General features: G+C 40.0%; 2 protein-coding genes and 1 long non-coding RNA gene across 3 annotated transcripts; all 3 read left to right on the top strand.

The window, feature by feature from the left end:
- The first annotated feature begins 363 nt into the window (after positions 1-363).
- Positions 364-4,168, top strand: LOC103420343 (probable methyltransferase PMT2). The gene is made up of 7 exons (XM_008358404.3): positions 364-778; positions 1,312-1,951; positions 2,144-2,354; positions 2,512-2,800; positions 2,925-3,314; positions 3,528-3,605; positions 3,709-4,168. The coding sequence occupies exons 2-7, from the start codon at positions 1,319-1,321 to the stop codon at positions 3,941-3,943; spliced, it is 1,836 nt and encodes a 611-aa protein (XP_008356626.3). The 5' UTR covers positions 364-778; positions 1,312-1,318; the 3' UTR covers positions 3,944-4,168.
- Positions 4,169-4,616: 448 nt separating this feature from the next.
- On the top strand, positions 4,617-5,504 carry LOC103420344 (protein PHYTOCHROME KINASE SUBSTRATE 3-like). Its single transcript, XM_008358406.4, has one exon. It carries the CDS (start codon positions 4,617-4,619, stop codon positions 5,502-5,504), a length of 888 nt encoding a protein of 295 aa, XP_008356628.3.
- Positions 5,505-9,919: 4,415 nt separating this feature from the next.
- Positions 9,920-11,261, top strand: LOC139197226 (uncharacterized). Its single transcript, XR_011582433.1, has 2 exons — positions 9,920-10,306; positions 10,792-11,261. It is a non-coding gene; the product is annotated as an uncharacterized lncRNA (long non-coding RNA).
- The last annotated feature ends 13,120 nt before the right edge of the window (positions 11,262-24,381 follow it).

Genomic DNA, 24,381 nt, shown 5'->3' with positions numbered 1-24,381 from the left:
ATATGGTACCTTTTCAAGTTTACCCTTTCACCAAAAAGCAAAGCCATCATCTTTGGCCCAAAATTTGTGTGCTATTTTACCCTTAAACGACGTCGTTCCCCAACACAACCCCTCATGTTTTTCCTGTGGCCGCGGGACCCAACCGATTGGGAACTAAAATGGCGGGATCAGATTCGGTGGAAGCATCATCAACCCTCCGATCCGATGCGAGAGAGTTTTCAATGTAACTGTCACACGAAGTGATACATTATGTATCTTTATATAAATAGTAGAATATATATATTAAAATATTAATAACTTAAAAATTAAAATTTTATATCACTTACATAAAAACATATGATATACTATCTATGTTTCCGTCCTAACTAAAAATTATAAACATGCGATCTTAAAGTCACTTACTTCAATTGAAACAGTGTTCCCCCGACCAAAAAAAAAAAAAAAGAACTGAATTGAAACAATGCGTGCAAACACACGGAAGAACAACAAAAGCATCCTCGGCCTCATCGTACCTTGTCTTTCCAGTTAAACAACGAAAGAAGAACAACGGCAGAGCCGCTCGCCCCGCCTCCGAAATCAAATTCGTGTCAGAATTTTAGCCGCTGCCCACGATTTCTGCCGCATTTCCTCTCATAAAGTTGTCGTCTTTTTTGTTTTGTCTTTTGTTTTTTCTTGGATGTCTCCGTCTGTGTCGTGGGTTACGGATTGCTGGAGGTGAAAGATGCGTTTGATTTGATCCGACCCGAAAAAGATTCGTGCTTTTCGCTCCCTGAGATCCGTAAGAGCTCTCGATCCTTTTGATTTGGATATGAGTTCTGTGTTCTTTACGCATGCTGCATTTTTTTCTGATTATTTTATTTTATGGGATTTAATTGGTAGTTTTATTAGTCTGTTTGAATCCCGTTTTGCTGTGGTGTGCTTTGTTCTTGATTTTCTTGGAATAACTGTGATTGACAAATTGTTGGTTAGTTTCGATTTTTCGAGTTTGTGAGACTTTACCTAAGAAGAAAAAGAAAATGGGGAACATATGAAACAGTGGAATTGCAATTATACGAGTCAATGATTTGTGTTTCGAACAATGTGTAATTTGTTTCGTGGGGAATTGAGCTTCGAGGTTCCAAATAATAAATTTTCGAAAATCTGATTTGTTTTTGACATCAACTCATCAAGGTAGTCAAGTAGTTGTGGAGTTTGGATAGAATATGGAACATACTTGCTGCATTTTCAGACATTTAAGGATCTACCCTATATTTATTTTCTTTTATTTGGAAAATGTCCTAATTGGTTTCGGGAATCCCAAAATACATTCAGGCACATCATGGCGACAAAAGGGAACTCAGGAGATAACAGGAGTCGAAGCTCCATGTCAATTGTCATTGTAGCTGGCCTGTGTTGTTTCTTTTACATATTGGGTGCGTGGCAGCGAAGTGGTTTTGGGAAGGGAGATAGCATAGCTGTGGAGATTACCAGACAGACAGACTGCAGTATCCTATCCAATCTGAATTATGAGACCCATCGTGGTGGGATTGACGATTCTGAAGGAGTTGTCAAGGAGTTCAAATCATGCGGAAATCGCTATATTGATTACACTCCCTGCCAAGATCAAATGCGAGCAATGACTTTCCCCCGAGAAAATATGAATTACAGGGAAAGACATTGTCCGCCTGAAGAAGAGAAGCTACATTGCCTTATTCCGGCACCCAAAGGCTATGTGACTCCATTTCGATGGCCCCAAAGCCGTGACTATGTACCTTATGCCAATGCTCCCTATAAAAGCCTGACAGTTGAGAAGGCTGTTCAGAACTGGATTCAGTACGAGGGCAACGTGTTTAGGTTTCCTGGTGGTGGAACACAGTTTCCTCATGGAGCAGATGCATATATCAATGAACTTGCAGCTGTGATCCCAATGGACAATGGGATGGTTAGAACTGCATTGGACACTGGATGTGGGGTAATTTTAATTTCTTTTTTTTTTCATTTTTCCGCTCCTTTTTAATGTCTTGACTGTAAATACTGCTATTCTCAAACACATCCGTACTCTTGTCCCTCGTTGAAACTTACAACCCAATTTTCAAACACCTAGCAGTTATTGCACGTTGTCTTAGAATTTGATTTATTGCCCATGTTGGTTCATGCTTCATAGGTTGCCAGCTGGGGTGCCTACCTATTTAAGAAAAATGTTATAGCAATGTCATTCGCGCCAAGAGACTCTCATGAAGCACAAGTTCAATTTGCTCTGGAAAGAGGTGTTCCGGCAGTTATTGGCGTCCTCGGAACTATAAAGCTGCCTTACCCTTCTAGGGCCTTTGACATGGCTCACTGCTCTCGTTGCCTGATACCGTGGGGTGCAAATGGTGATGCTCATAAATTAGCCACTGATATTGCTTTGCGTTTTATGAAGTTTAAGTGATTTTCTTTCCTCATTTTCTTTTTGGAAAAAGGCAAGCTTTCATAACTTTTAGGTAAGGATATCATTTATGACGTGAAATCATCCTTGGACTTATTCTGCAGATGGAATGTACATGATGGAAGTTGACCGGGTTCTAAGACCTGGTGGTTACTGGGTGCTTTCGGGTCCTCCTATTAACTGGAGGAATAATTATGTAGCGTGGCAGCGCCCTAAAGAAGAACTTGAGGAAGAACAGAGGAAGATTGAAGAGGTTGCGAAACTTCTCAACTGGGAAAAGAAGCATGAGAAGGGTGAAATTGCCATCTGGAGGAAACTAACAACTTCTGAGTATCGTCGTGACCAAGATCCTCAACCGAATACGTGTGAATCCAATAATGCCGATGATGTTTGGTATATCACTTTATTTGATCTACTGACTCTTTTACAATTTTGTTGAACATTTATTGGCTATCAGTTTACGTTGAGCTTTTTTTGCCATTTCCAAAGCAGTATTTAACCTTTTTCTGTTTCGTAGGTACCAGAAGATGGAGTTGTGTGTAACTCCTTATCCTGAGACTTCTGATGCCAATGAGGATGCTGGTGGGCCATGGATTCCATTCCCGGAGAGGCTTAATGCTTTACCTTTCCGAATATCTAGTGATTCTGTCCCGGATGTATCTGCTGAGACATTCCAGGAGGACAATAAGGCATGGAAGAAACACGTAAATGCTTATAAGAGGACCAACAAGTTAATGGACACCAGAAGGTACCGCAACATTATGGATATGAATGCCGGTCTGGGAAGTTTTGCTGCTGCTCTCGACTCTCCTAAATTGTGGGTTATGAATGTTATGCCTACAATAGCTGAGAAAGACACGTTGGGAGTTATATTTGAACGTGGATTGATTGGCATTTACCATGATTGGTAATTCTCAAACATTTCTTTTCTGTTTGTTCTTCTCTGCGACAATAATGTTCTCAAACTGGATTTTAAATATGCTGAGGATTAGGACATAGAATAACATCTGTCTTGCTGCTTAAAACCAATCATTCGTCCAGAGTCATTCTCTTGGCCTTCGTAACTTATGTTTTCTTGACATGCTATTCTGCTTGATAATCTTTTTTTATCTTCCTCCAGGTGTGAAGCCTTCTCCACGTATCCAAGGACATATGACCTTATTCACGCAAACGGTGTTTTCAGCTTGTACAGGGATAAGTACGTTGTTTTTGACCCTGCTTGTTACTATTGATTGAAAATGGTGTTTCTCCAATCAATCAAAGGCACTCGATCTTTTTGTACTAATAAAAGGCCAATGCAGGTGCAATGCTGAAGACATTCTTTTGGAGATGGATCGCATCCTACGGCCTGAAGGAGCAGTGATATTTCGTGATCACATGGATGTGCTAGTCAAGGTGAGCAAACTTGTGAGAGGAATGAGATGGAACACGAAAATGGTGGACCATGAAGACGGCCCTCTTGTTCCTGAAAAGGTATTGTTTGCGGTTAAACGGTACTGGGTTGCCGGTGAAGACAAATCTACAACGTCGGAATGAATAAGAAGCAGAAGGGGCGCGTCTCCTATAGCATTTTTGTTGATTGCCTTGTTCTCACCCCTCTTCTTTAAGTAATTAAATGATTTTTTTCATTTTCTTGGTCCTAAAATGTTCAAGTTCTACAGCATTTTCTTTTAAGTTAATGTTTAGTTTTTCTTCTCTTTTGTAACTTGATTAACTAATGATTTAATTCAATTTTATTATTAATTTAATTTTTAATACAAAGTATGGAGTAAGGTAATTGACAGTGTTCTTGAATTTCAAGTGTGCTAAATACAAATTAGCTTAACTTATCTGTATAAAATGCAAACCCCTTGACAATGTTAAACTTATCGGGACATCGTTGTGACGTTATTTCAAGTCAGTCATGCACTATTGTGTGTTTTAACTTTTTCATATGGCCAGTCAGTAATTGGCTTCGGATCGTAACAAAATAGCATCTCTTTGTTGCATGGAAGTCCTTCTCCCACGTACTATTTAGTGCAAACTGAAGAGTACACCAAGAATGTAGGACCTTCCCACAAGCCTACCTGTAGGAACTGGTTCTCAAGAAGCCCGTCAATCTCCAACCCTCCAAAAGCTCCTTGTCTTTCCAAAATTCCTTTTCTAATTTTGTGCTTTCTCCCTTTGTTAAATTTAAACATACTCAAAGAATCAAGCTTCAGTAGAAGCCATGGAAGGAGAAGCCAACAACGGTACTCGTACTCAGGACGCTTCATTTTCTTCTTACCTCAGAAGGGCAGAAGGTAACTTTGTAGTCAAGTTTGCAGGATCAGTTCATATTCCGAATCCCCCTCCTGCCACGAAGACTGAGGGTGAAACCGGCGTCTTTGGTGCGGAGAAATATTTCAGCATGATGCTGGAAGATGACGGTCCACGACTTGTGGACTATGACACAAGCAAATTTGGGCAGAAGAAGAAAGAAAATAGGGGTGGTCAGCAGCACAAGCAACCAAAGAGCAGGCCAGGAACCCCGAGTACTTGTTCTGAAGCGAGTTGGAACAGCCAAAGCGGCTTGTTATCTTGGATGAGGACCCCGTCTCAGAGCAAGAAGAAAAAGGTAAATGGAAAGATCAATGTCTTTTCGAGTTTTAGCTGCAATGGATCTTGCTCAGATAAGAAATCCATATCTGTTCATGAGATGAATGCCGCGCATGGAGGTCGCGGCAATAAAGATTTTAGGAAGCAAAACGTTGGGAATATTGATCACAATCCTGCTAAGCAGCCTCAACCAAGATCTAAGGCAAGAGATGAGGTGAACTACTCCAGCTTTGAAAGGTCAAACAAGGAAGAGCATTTCGCATTGGCAAATCTGAACTCCGGTGCGCAGAAATTGGCAGGTAAATCACAGTTGGAAGAGAAGAAAATGAAAGAACAAGAAGGTCCCCGGAAATTGCTCGAGGTGTTTGGATCCCAAAGGATGAAGGAAGACAATGTCGCAATAAATTCAGAGAGGAGATTGTCCATGCTAACTTCGGATGCCATTCCAAAAGCTCCAGTGATGAATGAAGATGCCGAGAGTGATGCTAGTTCTGATTTGTTCGAGATTGAGAGCCTATGACCTGCCACCAGGGATGAGTCCAGTGACACCGGCATGGAGAAAATGGCGGTAAAAGGTCTTACACCGGCTCCAACAACGATTGGCAATTGGAATCTTCAATGTAATTAGGGAAAGTTACCATTTGAAACTGGTAAAATAAATCTTTGAGAAAATTGTTCCAAATTTATCATGAACTTCACTTTCTGATTTTATCTTGCTCATGTATTTCATTTCTACTAGTTGAATGCATGAATTCAATTTAGAAACCTTACCAATAGGTCAAATATACAGTCTCGCTATTTCCGTTGAAGAATGTAAAGTCCCAGGTCGGAAACTTGACAAACTAAAATACAACTATAATCTCCCGTTTGGTGAACTGCGCATACGATTAAGTTGGGGATGACGTGTTCCACACCTTTTTAGTTGGGTTATCTCATAAAAGAACAACATTTTCTTAAAATATCCTCATGTCGTTCAAAGACAAAATACCCCAAAACATTGAGAGCATAGAGATTCCACACTTTTCAGGGCCATTTTCCACACCTTTTTAGTTGTGATTTTATCTTGTTTTCTAATTTGCAAGTGCCTGGCCAATGTGCCATTCATGTTTTGGAGCTTCTTAACGACTTTTAACAGAAGCAGCTTTTTTAAAAACGACTTTAACAGCAGCTGCTTTGGCAAGTATTATACAAAATATCTCAAATTAGAAACTAAGGGAGCATTTGTTTGTCTTCATTAGCTCTCACTGGACTAGACTAGACTAGACTGGACTAAGAGTTCGTGTAGTCTTGTGCTTGTTACTTGCAGAGACTAACTTTAATGAAATTAGAAGAAACTTGCCTCGACTAAAGATAGTCCAATGCAATAAATGCATCTTAAAAGGCCTTACAACTGGAGGCCATGCTTCAGAAAGTGCTAGCATTCGTTCGTCAGAAGCCCTAAAACTTTCTTTGCAGCCCGACATGGGCACATTATTGAGAGAAAAATCATAACTTACGGCTTCTGTCTTGGCAACAAGTCAGCCGTAGCTGAAGCTACTTACTGAAAGAATACCTCCTTACATGTAACGAGCCGAGTATCTTCTGTTGAGATGTCGTATTTTGTTTCCCTTGTGATTTTGATATGATTAATTAGAAGGATGGACCGTAAAGGATTATCAACATAGCAAGTTGGGTGGCAACATTCAATTCTGTAACTATCTTACAACTAAAGGTGGATCCCATTCTCTCTTCCCTCCCTTTCAACTAGGTTTGACAAGTAAAATGCCGCATAAACAAGATTTTTGTCTAATGTTGAGAGTATGAATTCCGCATTCAGGAGTTAACGCCTACAAAATAGTTATATGATCTTAAGTCTTTCTGCACATAAGGGCTTGTAATTCAAGTAGTTAAGAGTATTTACCTGTCTATCCATGCATTGTCAATATTAAAAAAAATCCTATCGATTGCATTTCAAAAAGCTCGAACGGTAAAATCCATATGTCACCCCATAATGAAAGGGGCAATCTCAAAATATTGGCATGTGAAGCACATCAGGTGCTCCGTTTTTTTTTTTTTTTTTCTTTGAGGCCGAACCTAAACTAGTGCTTGAGAGATGGTTGTTCATACAATGATTGTACGGATTCTCGAGAAGTTTGGTTTCAAATTCTGGTTCAAATGAGAAGTTTTGAATTTGGATGCTCACATTCTAACATGATATCCGAATAGGCTATTAACACGTCCTACACATTCTAAAATCTTATCTTAAAAGAAAGAATAAATATTGATTAGAAGCCTAATAGTTGTCCATACAACAACATATGACATTATGGTTTGAGAGGGAAATATGGACCCTAGTTGAAGAATTTTGCAGCTCATTCATCAGTGGTGGCAGCTGCCTAGTAGTAGTAGTACAAGGAATTATTGCCAAAATTTGCATCTTCTGAAAATTTGGTTCATATGCTTGATGTGGAAGTCCTTGCATATTATTATGCCATGATTTCAACGGTAAAACTCCCACAAGTTACATTTGTTCTGTGCTATAAACTTTGCTTGAAAAGCTAATAATTCTCTCTTTGCATAATGTGGTGGAGAAAGATAAAGAAAGGAAAGCAGGTATGCCGTAAATGCGGATGAAGAAGTTTTTGAGCATGACAGTCACAATGTCACACAATGTTACTAGTTCACGTGTTATATTATGATTTACGAGGTCTAAAAGACGTTATCTACCTAATAGCGCTCCAATTGAGGAACCTGTGGTGGTGAAAGAGACACATATTTGATATTCCTTAAGAAAAAATGGTGGCCTTGATCAATTCATTTTTTGGAGAGAATGTCCTGAAATCTTCTGCAGCTTGACACCCTATATGCATTGCCTGCTAGACAATACAAGGAAGCAGAGAATTTACTTGCCATGTGCAATTACAACACGTAGATTTGTATCATTGCGTGATGATCATCTTATTCATGGACGGAGGCAGCTTGTGCCCACTGGGGCAGCTGCTTCCACTCAACTTTCCTGACTTGAAAATTCCATATATTTATTAAAAATACACTAATATTCCTCGTATTCGCCTAACAAATGAATAAAATGCGTATATATAGTTTTGTGTGTGTGTGAAAAATGTTGTTTTGAGCAAACCTTAATTTATTGCTACTCAATCAAATAAATTGTCAATGTAATTAACATAAAAATTTGATTAAAACTGGCTACAATAGTTGCTCCTATTAGAAAATTTTTCTAGCTCTGTCACTCACACCGTCACACTAAAAGAATCTTTGATAAACTGTGAAGTGTGGAGTTCAATGCTCTAAAAATATAAATAATTAGAGTAAACTATCGATTTTGCCCCATAAACTTTCACCTAGTTTTCGATTTCCCCCCTGAACTTTTCGATTGGAAAATTAAGGACTCAAACTAATTTTTTTAGCCAATTTGCCCCCTACTGTTAGTTTATCAAACATTTCATCCATATTTCTGTTAAGTGAGACCATGTGCACAACATGTGAGAGTAGTTAAGTTATTTCACTCTTAAAAATGATTAAAAAACTGAAAAAAAATTTAAGAAAAAAAAACTTTCCCTATATTTTTTACCTCTAATTCCTATCCTCAATTTTATTTTTCACTTATGAGAAATGACATATGGTGTTATTGTCTTCAAAAGTATCTAAGTTAGTCTTTTTCTTCTTTTTCTTGAAGCATGTACTACCATTTTGTTTTTCTTTAACAAATTAATAATTTGACAAATGCTCATGGTGTTATTGTCTCCAAAGCAGTGCATTAATATAAGCATGTTACGTGTTGTGTTTCATTTTAGAGACATTAAGACTTTACTAGTAGAAGAGTTAGAAGAGTTAGAAGAGTTATAAAAATAGTTTCCAGCAGTTAACATATCCGCCATCTAGTAAAAACTACAACAAGTCAAAGAAAAAAACTACTTCAATCACTAGCATCAAAACTCCAAAGATCAGCTAACTACACTAATCCTAACTATTCCTCCAATTTTCTAGCAATAGTATCCAACCAAATCACAAAAAAAAAAAAAAAAAAAAAAAAGAGCATATCATACCCACGTAGTTCCACAAAGCTTTGCTTGGCTCCTCAAAATACAATATTTTCAAATAATAAATTAATTACTATAACAGAGAAGAAAGTGCACTACTCAACCTAGAATCAAATGATGGATATTTCAATTGCATTCTTGCACATTTAACACCATGAGCATTTGTCAAATTATTAATTTGTTAGAGAAAATAAAAATGGTACTACATGCTTCAAGAAAAAGACTAACTTAGATACTTTTGAAGACAATAACACCGTATGTCATTCCTCTTGCATAGGAATGAGTGAAAAATAAAATTGAGAATAGGAATTAGAGGGAAAAAATAGAGGGAATTTTTTTGAAAAAAAATTATTTTCAGTTTTTTAATCATTTTTAAGAATGAAATGACTTAATTACCCTTACATGTGCAAATGGTCTCACTTAACAAAAATATGGATGGAATGTTTGAAAAACTAACAGTAGGGGCAAATTGGCTAAAAAAAATTAGTTTGAGTCCTTAATTTTCCAATCGAAAAGTTCAGGGGGTAATCGAAAGCTAGATGAAAGTTTAGGGAGCAAATCGACAGTTTACTCAAATAATCACTTTATCTGCTGAGTAAACTAACACCATCTCCGTTGGAGATGATAAAATAAAATCAATTATCCAAGGGGTGTGATATCCACACACCCCATTTTACTTCTCACACACCCTTCTAATTTTCGGCCGTCGGATCGGATGAATTGAAGAAGATCAACGGATAAAAATTAACAAGGGTGTGTGAGAAGTAATTTGGTGTGTGTGGATAGCACACCCCTTATCCAATATAATATGATATGATAATGTCAGGATAAAGAAAAATTGTGCAACCACTTGTGTTTGTTGATTAAAATACTCTTGACTTGTAATTTTATATGCAAAGCTTGTCAGGCAAGCTTTTCCTATGAACTCTATATCAAGCTGCTTCCAGTAGTAGCATGAACTCAAGATGTGAGAGAGAGAGAGAGAGAGAGAGAGAGAGAGAGAGAGAGAGAGATGGCAGAGGAAAACAAAGTGACCTTATATGGAATGTGGGCAAGCCCTTTTGTTAAGAGGGTGGTTTTTGCTCTCATACTCAAAGGCATACCCTACGAATACGTTGAAGAAGATTTGAGGAACAAAAGCTCATTGCTTCTCAAACTGAATGCCGAGTCCCTAGTCATCCTTGAGTACATTGATGAAATCTGGAAAACTGGCCCTCAGCTTCTTTCACAAGATCCATATAAAAGATCCCAAGCTCGCTTTTGGGCCGGCTTTATGCAGCATGTGAGTTGAGCACAAAAAATGCAGTTTTTGAAGTCCGTTAGATAACCATTTTGTGTATATAGTTTTTATTTTGTGTCTATTTTATTACATTTCTTCCACATCCCTCGCACTGTTCTTTCTTCACTCCTCGCCATCTTGACGCAGCATGAAGTAGACAAAGGGTTACCAACGTAATCCCTTGTAGAATAAAGTCTAGAATTCACTAGAAAATTGAGAGAAATCCCAAAGGGTTGTGATTGATTAATTCTTGAATGATTGCAATTGATACATTGATGAGTTAAATAAAGATCACAACTCAAAGGACTTTTAGGAATTAAAACAACATTAATTGGATGCCAAATCCGCAATTTCCCACTACGTCCTTTTGTCTTCAGACGATCCATTTTCTCTTCGATCCACTCTGTCATTTGTTCTAGATCACATCTCTAACAAAAAGAATAAAAACTGAAACTATAGAGCTTACATTTGCTTGTTGTTTGTTACAGATTTTGGAGAGCTTGGCCATAGTGTTGGAAACCAGTGGAGAAGCACAAGAGAAAGCCATCAAAGAAGTGAGTGAGAGAGTAAGGTTACTAGAAGAGAGATTGAAGGGTTACTACCCAGATGGATTTCCCAGGTCATTTGACCTAAAAGATGTGGGACTTCTAGAAGTGGTCATTTTTTCACACTTTGGGTGCATATGAGGCTCAGGAAGAAGTCCTAGGATTTAAGGTCATAGACCCTAAAATACTCCACTTATATTTTCCTGCATAAGAGCTATGATCGAGATACCTGAGGTTAGTGAGATGCAGAATCCTCACGAGAAGGTGGTGGCTTTCCTGAAATTTGTTAGAGAGAATGCCCTTAAATCTGCAAAGTGACCAATGTACTTTGAGTTGTATTTGTTTTTTGCTGTGAATTATTTTGTTTTGTGTTAGAAATTCTATGATCTGGAATCCGGACCGCATGTTTCCTATGGACTAAGACACAAACAACACCCTAACCCCACCCCACCTTGATTTGTTATGCTAAACTGGCTCAGAATTTGGTTTCACTTCTCTTTCACGTGTCTTTAATTCGGTTTCTTCATATAAGACTCTTTCGTGGTTAAGGTGTACACTTGTGGATATCTGCCACTTGATGTACGTAGAACCCCCGCATCGTTGATGTCAGAACCTTGGCTCAAGGCATTTTCTTTACCCCTTCTTACTCTGAAAAATTAGGGGCACATTGCGTCCTTGAACCGATAACCATTTTCCGGCTAATCTAGCCTCCTCCGTCCCCTTGGACCAACAAGGGATAGTACAGGAATATTCACCTATTTATGTGGCAGGACGCACCTTCTTTTCTGCGTGCGAGCGGTGAATCATCGACATTAAAGTTTTGGTAGCGTGGAGTAGGTTGATCAACTTTCTACGTCGCTTGGGCTTTTGAGGTGATTAGACCTTCTTCGCTACTACATGGGCCCCTTGAACCTGGACTTTAAGCCTTTTGCTTTGAGCTGAGCATAAATTTCATGTCTTCTCGTTGACCTTTTTTGTCCGACTCTACTACAATTTTGACTCAATCACTATAACAAAGAAACTTAATTCTTGAAAATGTGGGGAAGTAAGTTTCATATTGCTCTCAATATCACAATTTGATTGCAAGGAACAAGAGAATTTCTTAATTATTATTTTTAAATTACGAAATCCTTGATGACATAGGTGCTTCTTGAAAGGTAATTTTTCTGGAGGGAGGAAGAGAGTGGGGACAGAAGAAAGTATAGTTTGGTCATTGGTGATGCAATGGGCGATATAAAATAGTGAACCTGCCAATCGCAAAGCAAAAAATTTGTCTTTGGTAAACTTTAGAGTTCAAAGCAAATTTGAATGCGTCGGTTGAGATAATATATATCATTACTTTAATTATCTGGTCAATAAGCTTTTTGATTTTCGTAGTTGATAATTAGAAGATGGAATTTCATTTTAATATGATACAAATGCGCATATCTTAATTGTTATGAATGTGAAATCCCGTCCATGTATTTCACTATTTAAATTACGTCGTATTTCATATTCTTATTCGTAGTTCGACGCGTTTATATTTACGGCATATAAACTTTTCGATAAGTGAAATGATGAAAACGCCCTTTAATGAACTAAACGGAATTTTCGTGAACATATTTGATCCTTTCATGATTTTCTAGATTTCTTTACATATTTGGATAGTACGTGTCGATACGAATGCGTGAGCGCAAACAAATTGTAATTTGGAGTTATAAACGATTGAAGTTGAGGGCAAAAATGGTCCTTTAATTATTAATCTAGAAGGCTTCAAATTTGTTGGAGCATGAAAGGCTGGGAAGAAGCCACATGTGTGGCTATAATGGAAGGAAGAGAAAGAAAGAGAGGAACGTTCCATATACCAAAAGTATGTAATAACTTTTCATACATAGCTCAAATTGGGTATATGAATATACCACAATGACTTACACAATCTCATGATCGTCCCCATATTTTTAAAATAATTTTTCATCCACCCACGCGCCGGTTCATGTTCTTCTTTTCTTGGGGAGGGAAGCAAAGAAACAGGGAGGAGGTGGCTCTTCCATAGCTTTTGGAAGAAAATTTCTTCTTTCTTCATACAAAATCGGAGAGAGTGTTTGGCAGAGAAATTGAGAGTTAGAGAACGTGATTGTGAATGAAGGATTCAGAGATTTGAAGGGTTAATTCCTTGTTCCTTGATTATCTTGATTTTCGAATTTAATTTCCTTAAGTTGAATTGAAACAGCCATGATATGTTTGGAGTTCGTAGTTTTATTTAGGATTTTCTATCATTCAATGAATCAGTCTAAACATGAATTAGAGTTGGGTAATTCGGATTGGGTGTGCAGATCAAATTTCTTGATCAAGGGTTTGGTTCAAAATGTCAATTTCTTGTTAATTTTGAGTCATGTTAGTTTTGGATGTTGTATACATGACTTCTGGACTACCTTGAAGTATTTTGGGATTTGTTATATGAATTGGAAGTGGGATGTTACGTAAGTTGCATAAAATTGATTTCTTTGCAAAGAAGGCTCAAGTTTCGAGTAGGCCTTCTTTGGCTCTTAATTTCTAGGTCTTTATGTGCTCATTTGGAGAAAAATTTTAGTGTGTTGAAAGTACATATGTTCATGATCATAACCCAATTGTTTTCACTCAGTTCCGTTGAGTTTTGGTTGATCAAAACCTTATTTAAACTTGGGTCGCGAGCTGCCAAACAACAGCAGAAAACTGGGTTTCCAGTTTCAAGACTCCATTTTTCTTTTTGGCATAACTTCCAATTTAGAGCTCCGTTTTTTACAAACTTTATATGCTTTTAAAGTACAGAACACAAGCTTCAAAACTCATATAATATTACACGATTTGGTTTAGTTTTGAATGTTCCAAAAGGAGCCTAAACTTGGTCCGGTAGTGCTATTTTCTGCATATTTTGTGGAGAAGCATAATACTGTTTTTACCACACCTATTTTCTTTTCCAGATTCCTTTCTAATCTTCTTTACTACTATTTGAGTGATATTATTTGAGTTGTAAGATTCCAAAATCAGTGTACTTTCTTTAGATATTATTAATTTTGCGATTAAACACTTAGTTTGGTTATTAACGTGTGTTACTTGTATTTACACTTTTGATTGTACTTTTGTGTTCCGATTGGGTTCTTCAAGGGAACAAAATTAATCGAATTCAAGGTAGGGAGTTCTGGGAAACCTTATATGTATTAATCTAATTACTGCTTACTTTTGGTCAATATGCTACGAATTGATCTTAAATATTAAAATTAGTATTACTAGAGACTATGTAGGGTTTAGTGGGCCTATATTGGTTAGTGAGTTATCCCATATAATATATACATCGGTTTACGTGTATGGGACGTCATATTGTGATATATATATATATGTGTGTGTGTGTGTGTGTGTGTGTGTGTGTATTTATCTTCTTAATAATGTGAATGATAAGTATGATAAATGTTATGACAATGTGATCCTAGAATCCTATTAAAAGTATTATGTAGAACTTATATGCTTGTGTGACATATTAGTTGGTGGTCATGAGAAGTTGATTGTGCAGGCGACTACGTTGTAACTCATAGGGGTTGAGGTATGGGTAGGTTGTGTGTTGAATTTACTGTACCATGTAGCAGTGGTACATGGATGGTTCTACTTAGTATATTCGCGTTGGGGGACCATACGTATTTCAGGGGTGATCATGCTTGGTATATTCACGTTGGGTGATCACTACCTGCACGATGAGATTATGCTATGGTTCTACTTGGTATATCCGCGTTGGGAGACCATACACATTCTAGGAGTGATTATGCTTGGTATATCCGCGTTGGGTGATCACTACTTAGAGATAGAGGATACAGTCCTGCTTGGTATATCTGCGTTGGGGGACTGTTAGGGATGGTCATGCATGATATATCTGTGTTGGGTGATCATTGCCTACGTTATTAGATTATGCTTATGGTTCTGCTTGGTATATCTGCGTTGGGAGACCATACGCATTCTAGGAGTGATCATACTTGATATATCCGCGTTGGGGGACTATTCGGGGTGATCATGCTTGGTATATCCGCGATGGGGGGACCATACGCATACTAAGGGTGATGAGGATTGGTTGTACTTGGAACATTTTGGTAGGTGCCATATTTAGTTGGATTCCGTTGAGTGGTCCAGAATCCTTGCTCTTACTAATTTTCATAAGGTTAGTCCGACCCTATATTTGAGGGAATGGGGTGTAACCACAGTAGACCTGGTGAATATAAATGAAATTCACCATGTTAATACTTATAATCCAAATGGGGATTTAAGTAGAGTCCTTTAATTAAATTCGTGAAATGATATGTTATTCCATTGATTAATTAACGTAGTTAGACGTTAATATTGGGCATCTTTGATTCATGGATTTGATTAATTGATGTGATTATGGAGTGTCGTTGTATATTGATTGTTATTATTATGAATAGATTAGTAGATCAATGTGGCTTGAGAATATAATATTGTGTTTCGTTGGTTCTTTGATATGTTACATGTTGTGGATTGAGGTATCATGATGAAAACATAGTGATTTATATGATGGATGGAATGGAAATCTTGAATGTCATGTGGGTTTCTTATGTAGCTTTGGACCTAGAAATTTCATGCTTGTCAAGTTTTAATAAATGATTGAGGAATGCTTTTCTGCTTGAACGTACTGTGATAAACGACAGAGTGTAGTGAATGGTGAACTACGAATGACTTGATCCCTTTTAGGGTACGTAGGCAGTCTAACGAGGAGGTTAGATGTAGCCAAAAAGTATACGAAAAATTAATATGCGATTCGATTCTCTAGTTGTGCTTTGCCATATCCCGGAGGTTGGGTAAGTTAGAGATATGGGTATTTGGTGACGTCACATGTCGATTTTGGACGTAGGTCGAGATTGGGGCGTGACAACTAATGTTGAGATCAATTCCAGATCTATGTGTTTGGAGCACGCGGACCAAGAGATTCAGACCATTCAAAAGAGAGAGAAAGAGATTTGAGACGTTTAAGTATTTATGTTTTATGAAGTAGGCCAATGAAATGAGTTAATATGGGGCGTAAAATTGAAATTGAGTGGTCCAAATATCTTGGTCCGCATGCTCCGAAACAGAAATCGGGAGTGAAACTCGATCCAAGAAAATGTTTGCGCATGTTTTTTTAATAATTTTCTTACTTTTTTATTGAAGACTTGTCAAGCAGGTTTTTGCTACCAACTTTCCAAGCAAGTTAAGAAAATGGTCTATATAAAGTTGCTTCCAATAGCTTGAACTCAACATCAGATCCAAAACTAGAGAGAGAGGCTGTGAGTCTGAGAGAAAGAGGGAGACAGAGATGGCAGCGTAAAACAAAGTGACCTTGCATGGAATGTGGGCAAGCCCTTATGTAAAGAGGGTGGAATTGGCCCTCAAACTTAAGGGCATACCCTATGAATATGTGGAAGAAGACTTGAAGAACAAAAGCCCATCACTCCTCAAGTTGAATCCTGTTCATCAGAAAGTTCCAGTGCTTGTCCATAATGGAAAACCGATTGTTGAGTCTCTTGTCATCCTTGAATACATCGATGAAACCTGGAAAACTGGACTTCTTCCACAAGATCCCTATAAAAGATCCCAAGTTCACTTATGGGCCGGCTTTATGCAACATGTAAGAGTACTCGAGCATGAATATTGTTGGCTCCTTATACACAACAACAACAACAACAACAAAGCATTTTCCCACTAAGTGGGGTCGGCTATATGAATCCTAGAACGCCATTGCGCTCGGTTTTGTGTCATGTCCTCCATTAGATCCAAGTACTCTAAGCCTTTTCTTAGAGTCTCTTCCAAAGTTTTCCTAGGTCTTCCTCTACCCCTTCGGCCCTGAACCTCTGTCCCGTAGTCACATCTTCGAACCGGAGCGTCAGTCGGCCTTCTTTGCACATGTCCAAATCACCGGAACCGATTTTCTCTCATCTTTCCTTCAATTTCGGCTACTCCTACTTTACCTCGGATATCCTCATTCTCAATCTTATCCTTTCTCGTGTGCCCACACATCCCACGAAGCATCCTCATCTCTGCTACACCCATTTTGTGTACGTGTTGATGTTTCACTGCCCAACATTCTGTGCCATACAACATCGCTGGCCTTATTGCCGTCTTATAAAATTTTCCCTTGAGCTTCAGTGGCCTACGACGGTCACACAACATGCTGGATGCACTCTTACACTTCATCCATCCAGCTCGTATTCTATGGTTGAGATCTCCATCTAATTCTCCGTTCTCTTGTAAGATAGATCCTAGGTAGCGAAAACGGTCGCTTTTTGTGATCTTCGCTAAATTGCTCCAGTCATTAGTGTGGATAAGTATATAAATGGATAGAGATAGGAAAGCAAACACAAAATGTACGTGGTTCACCCAGATTGGCTACGTCCACGGAATAGAAGAGTTCTCATTAATTGTGAAGGGTTTACACAAGTACATAGGTTCAAGCTCTCCTTTAGTGAGTACAAGTGAATGATTTAGTACAAATGACATTAGAGTACAAATGACATTAGGAAATATTGTGGGAGAATGATCTCGTAATCACGAAACTTCTAAGTATCGGAGTGTGGTATCATCTTGACTTGCCTTATCTGTCTCATAGGTAGATGTGGCAGCTTCTCTGGAAGTACTCTTCCTCCATCCAGGGGTGATATCTTTAACTGGTGGAGATGCACAAGGTAATGTATCAATTTCACTTGAAGCTTACTTGTAGTTTCAGGCTTGGTCAAGCGCGATACAAACCATGTAGTAGGAGTCCCCCAAGTCGCCGAGCTAGGGGATTTGCTGAAAGAGGTGACAGACAAGGTAAGCAATCAGAGCTCCGGCTGATTGTTCACCTTCTCCCCATCTTGCAGCAGCATGAAGGATAAAGAGAAGAAAAATGAGAAGAGATGATATGGGATACTTTTGCTTTTGAAGAAGTAACTTTCCACAGGCTTATTCTTGAACTGAGCTGGAGGGTTTTCTGGTTTCCTCCAGAGTATAAGGCCGACTGAAGAATTTGAGGGTCAAAACAAGTCCATCAAATCTAGAGTACGTTCGACCCTGCTGATATGGGATACTTTTGCTTTTGACAGAGTAATGGATGGATCGGCACGTGTGCTGTTACGCTTGTCTCCACATGCTTCCTTGTATCCTTCGCACTTGCCCTATCTGTTCCTCAAGCAGATGCGGTATCTTCCCTGGCAACATAAGATGTTGAAGATGAGTACTCGAGAGCAATGCCAGGTAAGTAATCAGGTAAGGGGTTCCAGGCTGTCAGTTCCTGGCTGGGAGCTTGATTTCAAGTGCTGACTGATTGCTCTCTTTCTCCTTATCTTGCAGGTAAAAACAAGGCCAAAGGAAAAGACAGGGAAAAAGCATGATATGGGATACTCTTGCTTTTAACCCTGATGATATGAGATATTCTTGCTCTAGTATAGCTTGTTTGCAGAGGTATTATCGGGGGGAAAGAAAGCTGAATATTTCGAAAGGCTTCGTTGGGAGTGCCCTCTCAGATATGAGGAAGGGTTGAGCATTTTTGCAGGTCTGCCTGTCCGTTGGGGATGGAGGTCGACATATATAGGAGTCTCCCTAACAACAAGTAGTAATGCTATTCCTTTACCCTGCTTGGTCATAGCACGGTAGTGGGAGCTGCCAGCTTCACATGTTTTAACTCTGTCAGAGCACTTTGAAAAAGTGGTATGTGGTATCTGGCTCTCGAGATTCGGAGAACGATGCTTCTTCGATTTTTGAGAAAGCAATCATGGTGGGGGTCTGGCTCTCGAGATTCGGGGAGCAGTGTCTCTTCGATTTTTGAGAAAGTAATCATGTTGGGAGTCTGGCTCTCGAGATTCGGAAGGCGGTGCCTCTTCGATTTTGGAGTAAGCAATCTTGTTGGGAGTGTTTTCTCGGATGTGAGTAAAGGTTGGGCATGTTTGCTAGTCTACCTTGCCACGAAGCACGGAGGTTGACACACAGGGACTTTCCAATTATCCAGCAGTGGTACTGTTCCTTTACCCTTGTGGGTAATAATATGGTAGCTAGACCTTCAAAATTTATGTGTCTAAACTTTGTTAGTGCTGTTTCTTTGCTATTCTTTTACCTTTCTTGGTCAGAGCGATGTAGTGGGAGCTGCAAGCTTCACGTGCTCAACTTTGGCAGAGACTTTGACAAAGTTATCTATGGTACCCATGAGCTATTGTTGCGTGTGGGAAGTAGGTGATTGAACAGTAAGATTCATGTGCTTTCTACTTCACCAGAAGTCTTCGACAGAATGCCCATAATTTCCGCAAAGCTGAGTGTGCGTGTGACAGGTGCTGACAAGGCTAGAAAAGAAGGTGCCTCTTCGATTTCTGAGATCGGCCCTCGTGGTCTCTGAGCAGCCCAGCTTTTGAGAAAGCGAGCGCCTCTTCGATTGATTCGGAGAACGATGCCTCTTCGATTTTTGAGAAAGCAATCATGCTGGGGGTCTGGCTCTCGAGATTCGGGGAGCAGTGTCTCTTCGATTTTTGAGAAAGTAATCATGTTGGGAGTCTGGCTCTCGAGATTCGGAGGGCGGTGCCTCTTCGATTTTGGAGCAAGCAATCTTGTTGGGAGTGTTTTCTCGAATGTGAGTAAAGGTTGGGCATGTTTGCTAGTCTACCTTGCCACGAAGCACAGAGGTTGACACACATGGACTTTCCAATTATCCAGCAATGGTACTGTTCCTTTACCTTCTCTTCGATTTTTGAGAAAGTAGTCATGTTGGGAGTCTGGCTCTCGAGATTCGGAGGACGGTGCCTCTTCGATTTTGGAGCAAGCAATCTTATTGGGAGTGTTTTCTCGAATGTGAGTAAAGGTTGGGCATGTTTGCTAGTCTACCTTGCCACGAAGCACGGAGGTCGACACACAGGGACTTTCCAATTATCCAACAGTGGTACTGTTCCTTTACCCTTGTGGGTAATAATATGGTAGCTAGACCTTCAAAATTTATGGGTCTAAACTTTGTTAGTGCTGTTTCTTTGCTATTCTTTTACCCTTCTTGGTCAGAGCGATGTAGTGGGAGCTGCAAGCTTCACGTGCTCAACTTTGGCAGAGAACTTTGGCAAAGTTATCTGTGGTACCCATGAGCTATTGCTGCGTGTGGGAAGTGGGTGATTGGACAGTAAGATTCATGTGTTTTCTACTTCCCCAGAAGTCTTCGACAGAATACCCATAATTTCCGCAAAGCTGAGTGTGCGTGTGACAGGTGCTGACAAGGCTGGAAAAGTAGGTGCCTCTTCGATTTCTAAGATCGGCCCTCGTGGTCTCTGAGGAGCCCAGCTTTTGAGGAAGCGAGCGCCTCTTCGATTTCTGAGATCGGCTTTCGTGGTCTTTGAGCAGCCCAACTTTTGAGAAAGCAAACACCTCTTCGATTTATGAGATCAACCCTCGTGGTCTCTAAGCAGCCCAGCTTTTGAGAAAGCAAACGCCTCTTCGATTTCTAAGCAGGCGCCTCTTCGATGTCTAAAGCTCCGTCGAGTGCAGCTTTTTATAGGGGCTGGCATTAAGTTCCAAAGCACACTTGAATCTCCACCAATAGAAGCTCCATTCTTGCACTTCTAAGATCTTGATTTGTCCGACCTCTTCTCTCTTCAATACCTTTGAAAATGTCTGGCCCCTCCGACCGTCGTTTTGACTTGAACCTTGTTGAAGAGGCAGCCCCGCCTTCTCCAGACAACATATGGCGCCCATCCTTCGTCTCCCCTACTGGTCCTCTTACCGTTGGGGATTCCGTGATGAAGAATGATATGACCGCTGCGGTGGTGGCCAGGAACCTTCTCACTCCCAAAGATAACAGACTACTTTCCAAACGGTCTGATGAGTTAGCTGTTAAGGATTCACTGGCTCTCAGTGTTCAGTGTGTAGGTTCTGTGTCTAATATGGCCCAACGCCTATTTGCTCGAACCCGCCAAGTTGAATCATTGGCGGCCGAAGTGATGAGTCTCAAACAGGAGATTAGAGGGCTCAAGCATGAGAATAAACAGTTGCACCGGCTCGCACATGACTATGCTACAAACATGAAGAGGAAGCTTGACCAGATGAAGGAAACTGATGGTCAGGTTTTACTTGATCATCAGAGATTTGTGGGTTTGTTCCAAAGGCATTTATTGCCTTCGTCTTCTGGGGCTGTACCGCGTAATGAAGCTCCAAATGATCAACCTCTGATGCCTCCTCCGTCTAGGGTTCTGTCCAGTACTGAGGCTCCGAATGATCCCCCTCCGATGCCTTCTCTTTCTGGGGCTCTACCGACTGCTGAGACTTCTCCTAAGCAACCTTTGTGAAGGCTCCATCTTGTTTGTTTATTTTGACTCATGTATATGTACATATTTGTAGCTTATCGGGGATATCAATAAATAAGTTTTCCTTCATTTCAACGTATTGTGTTAAATACACCAAAGCCTTCTTCGCTAAGTTCTTTGAATTTTCTTTTGTTGAAGCTTGTATGTTGAAGCTTTCTGAGTGGAGCATGTAGGTTGGGGTAGTGTTCCCTTAATTTTTCGAGTGAGGAAAACTTCTCGGTTGGAGACTTGGAAAATCTAAGTCACTGAGTGGGATCGGCTATATGAATCTTAGAACGCCATTGTGCTCGGTCCTGTGTCATGTCCTTCGTTAGATCCAAGTACTCTAAGTCTTTTCTTAGAGTCTCTTCCAAAGTTTTCCTAGGTCTTCCTCTACCCCTTCGGCCCTGAACCTCTGTCCCATAGTCGCATCTTCTAATCGGAGCGTCAGTAGGCCTTCTTTGCACATGTCCAAACCACCGTAACCGATTTTCTCTCATCTTTCCTTCAATTTCGGCTATTCCTACTTTACCCCGGATATCCTCATTCCTAATCTTATCCTTTCTCGTGTGCCCACACATCCAACGAAGCATCCTCATCTCCGCTACACCCATTTTGTGTACGTGTTGATGCTTCACCGCCCAACATTCTGTGCCATACAGCATCGCCGGCCTTATTGCCGTCCTATAAAATTTTCCCTTGAGCTTCAGTGGCATACGGCGGTCACACAACACGCCAGATGCACTCTTCCACTTCATCCATCCAGCTTGTATTCTATGGTTGAGATCTCCATCTAATTCTCCGTTCTTTTGCAAGATAGATCCTAGGTAACGAAAACGGTCGCTCTTTGGTATTTCTTGATCTCCGATCCTCACCCCTAACTCGTTTTGGCCTCCATCTGCACTGAACTTGCACTCCATATATTCTGTCTTTGATCGGCTTAGGCGAAGACCTTTAGATTCCAACACTTCTCTCCAAAGGTTAAGCTTTGCATTTACCCCTTCCTGAGTTTCATCTATCAACACTATATCGTCTGCGAAAAGCATACACCAAGGAATATCATCTTGAATATGTCCTGTTAACTCATCCATTACCAACGCAAAAAGGTAAGGACTTAAGGATGAGCCTTGATGTAATCCTACAGTTATGGGAAAGCTTTCGGTTTGTCCTTCATGAGTTCTTACGGCAGTCTTTGCTCCTTCATACATATCCTTTATAGCTTGGATATATGCTACTCGTACTCCTTTCTTCTCTAAGATCCTCCAAAGAATGTCTCTTGGGACCCTATCATACGCTTTTTCCAAATCTATAAAGACCATGTGTAAATCCTTTTTCCCATCTCTATATCTTTCCATCAATCTTCGTAAGAGATAGATTGCCTCCATGGTTGAGCGCCCTGGCATGAACCCGAATTGGTTGTCCGAAACCCGTGTCTCTTGCCTCAATCTATGCTCAATGACTCTCTCCCAGAGCTTCATTGTATGACTCATTAACTTAATACCCCTATAGTTCATGCAATTTTGTACGTCGCCCTTATTCTTGTAGATAGGCACCAAAGTGCTCGTTCGCCACTCATTTGGCATCTTCTTCGTTTTCAAAATCCTATTGAAAAGGTCAGTGAGCCATGTTATACCTGTCTCTCCCAAAACTTTCCACACTTCGATTGGTATATCGTCTGGGCCTATTGCTTTTCTATGCTTCATCTTCTTCAAAGCTACAACCACTTCTTCCTTCCGGATTCGACGATAAAAAGAGTAGTTTCTACACTCTTCTGAGTTACTCAACTCCCCTAAAGAAGCACTCCTTTCATGTCATTCATTGAAAAGATTATGAAAATAACCTCTTCATCTGTCTTTAACCGCGTTCTCTGTAGCAAGAACCTTTCCATCCTCATCCTTGATGCACCTCACTTGGTTTAGGTCCCTTGTCTTCTTTTCCCTTGCTCTAGCTAGTTTATAGATATCCAACTCTCCTTCTTTGGTATCTAGTCGTTTATACATATCGTCGTAAGCCGCTAACTTAGCTTCTCTGACCGCTTTCTTCGCCTCTTGCTTCGCTTTTCTATACCTTTCACCATTTTCATCGGTCCTCTCCTTGTATAAGGCTTTACAACATTCCTTCTTAGCCTTCACCTTTGTTTGTACCTCCTCATTCCACCACCAAGATTCCTTTTGGTGTGGGGCAAAGCCCTTGGACTCTCCTAATACCTCTTTTGCTACTTTTCGGATACAACTAGCCATGGAATCCCACATTTGGCTAGCTTCCTCCTCTCTATCCCACACACATTGGGTGATTACCTTCTCTTTGAAAATGGCTTGTTTTTCTTCTTTTAGATTCCACCATCTAGTCCTTGGGCACTTCCAAGTCTTGTTCTTTTGTCTCCCTCTTTTGATATGTACATCCATCACCAACAAGCGATGTTGATTAGCCACGCTCTCTCCTGGTATAACTTTGCAATCCTTACAAGTTATACGATCCCCTTTCCTCATTAGAAGAAAATCTATTTGTGTTTTTGACGACCCACTCTTGTAGGTGATCACATGTTCTTCTCTCTTCTTAAAGAAGGTGTTGGCTAAGAAGAGATCATATGCCATTGCAAAATCCAAGATAGCTTCCCCATCCTCGTTTCTCTCCCCAAAACCATGGCCACCATGAAAACCTCCATAGTTGCCTGTCTCCCTGCCCACGTGTCCATTTAGATCTCCTCCTATAAATAACTTCTCCGTCTGAGCAATTCCTTGCACCAAGTCTCCAAGGTCTTCCCAAAATTTCTCCTTCGAACTCGTATCCAACCCTACTTGAGGTGCGTACGCACTAATCACATTGATAAGTTCTTGTCCTATTACAATCTTGATTGCCATGATTCTATCTCCTACCCTCTTGACATCTACAACATCTTGTGTCAAGGTCTTGTCCACGATGATGCCAACACCGTTTCTCGTTCTATTTGTGCCCGAATACCAAAGTTTAAACCCTGAGTTTTCTAGATCCTTTGCCTTACTACCAACCCACTTAGTTTCTTGTAGGCACATAATATTTATCCTTCTCCTCACCATAACTTCCACTACTTCCATAGATTTTCCCGTTAAGGTTCCTATATTCCACGTTCCTAAACGCATTTTGCTCTCTTGAACTCTACCCTTCTGTCCTAGCTTCTTCACCCTCCCCCGTCTAATAGGATCAAAGTACTTCTTTTGTGTGTCCCGTGTAAAGTTGATAGGAGCATATGCTCCCAAACAACTTTGAGTGGAGT

This window comes from Malus domestica, chromosome 06 (genome assembly GCF_042453785.1).
Source record: "Malus domestica chromosome 06, GDT2T_hap1".
NCBI classification, from domain to species: domain Eukaryota; kingdom Viridiplantae; phylum Streptophyta; class Magnoliopsida; order Rosales; family Rosaceae; genus Malus; species Malus domestica.
This window is presented reverse-complemented; position numbering and strand designations above follow the sequence as displayed.

What these genes read in the sequence shown, in the direction of transcription:
- LOC103420344 (XM_008358406.4), top strand. Translation starts at nt 4,617, where the DNA reads ATGGAAGGAGAAGCCAACAACGGTACTCGTACTCAGGACGCTTCATTT.
- LOC103420343 (XM_008358404.3), top strand. Translation starts at nt 1,319, where the DNA reads ATGGCGACAAAAGGGAACTCAGGAGATAACAGGAGTCGAAGCTCCATG. An exon ending in CATTGGACACTGGATGTGGG is followed by an intron (nt 1,952 to 2,143) that starts GTAATTTTAATT and finishes CATGCTTCATAG; the next exon opens with GTTGCCAGCTGGGGTGCCTA. An exon ending in ATTGGCATTTACCATGATTG is followed by an intron (nt 3,315 to 3,527) that starts GTAATTCTCAAA and finishes ATCTTCCTCCAG; the next exon opens with GTGTGAAGCCTTCTCCACGT.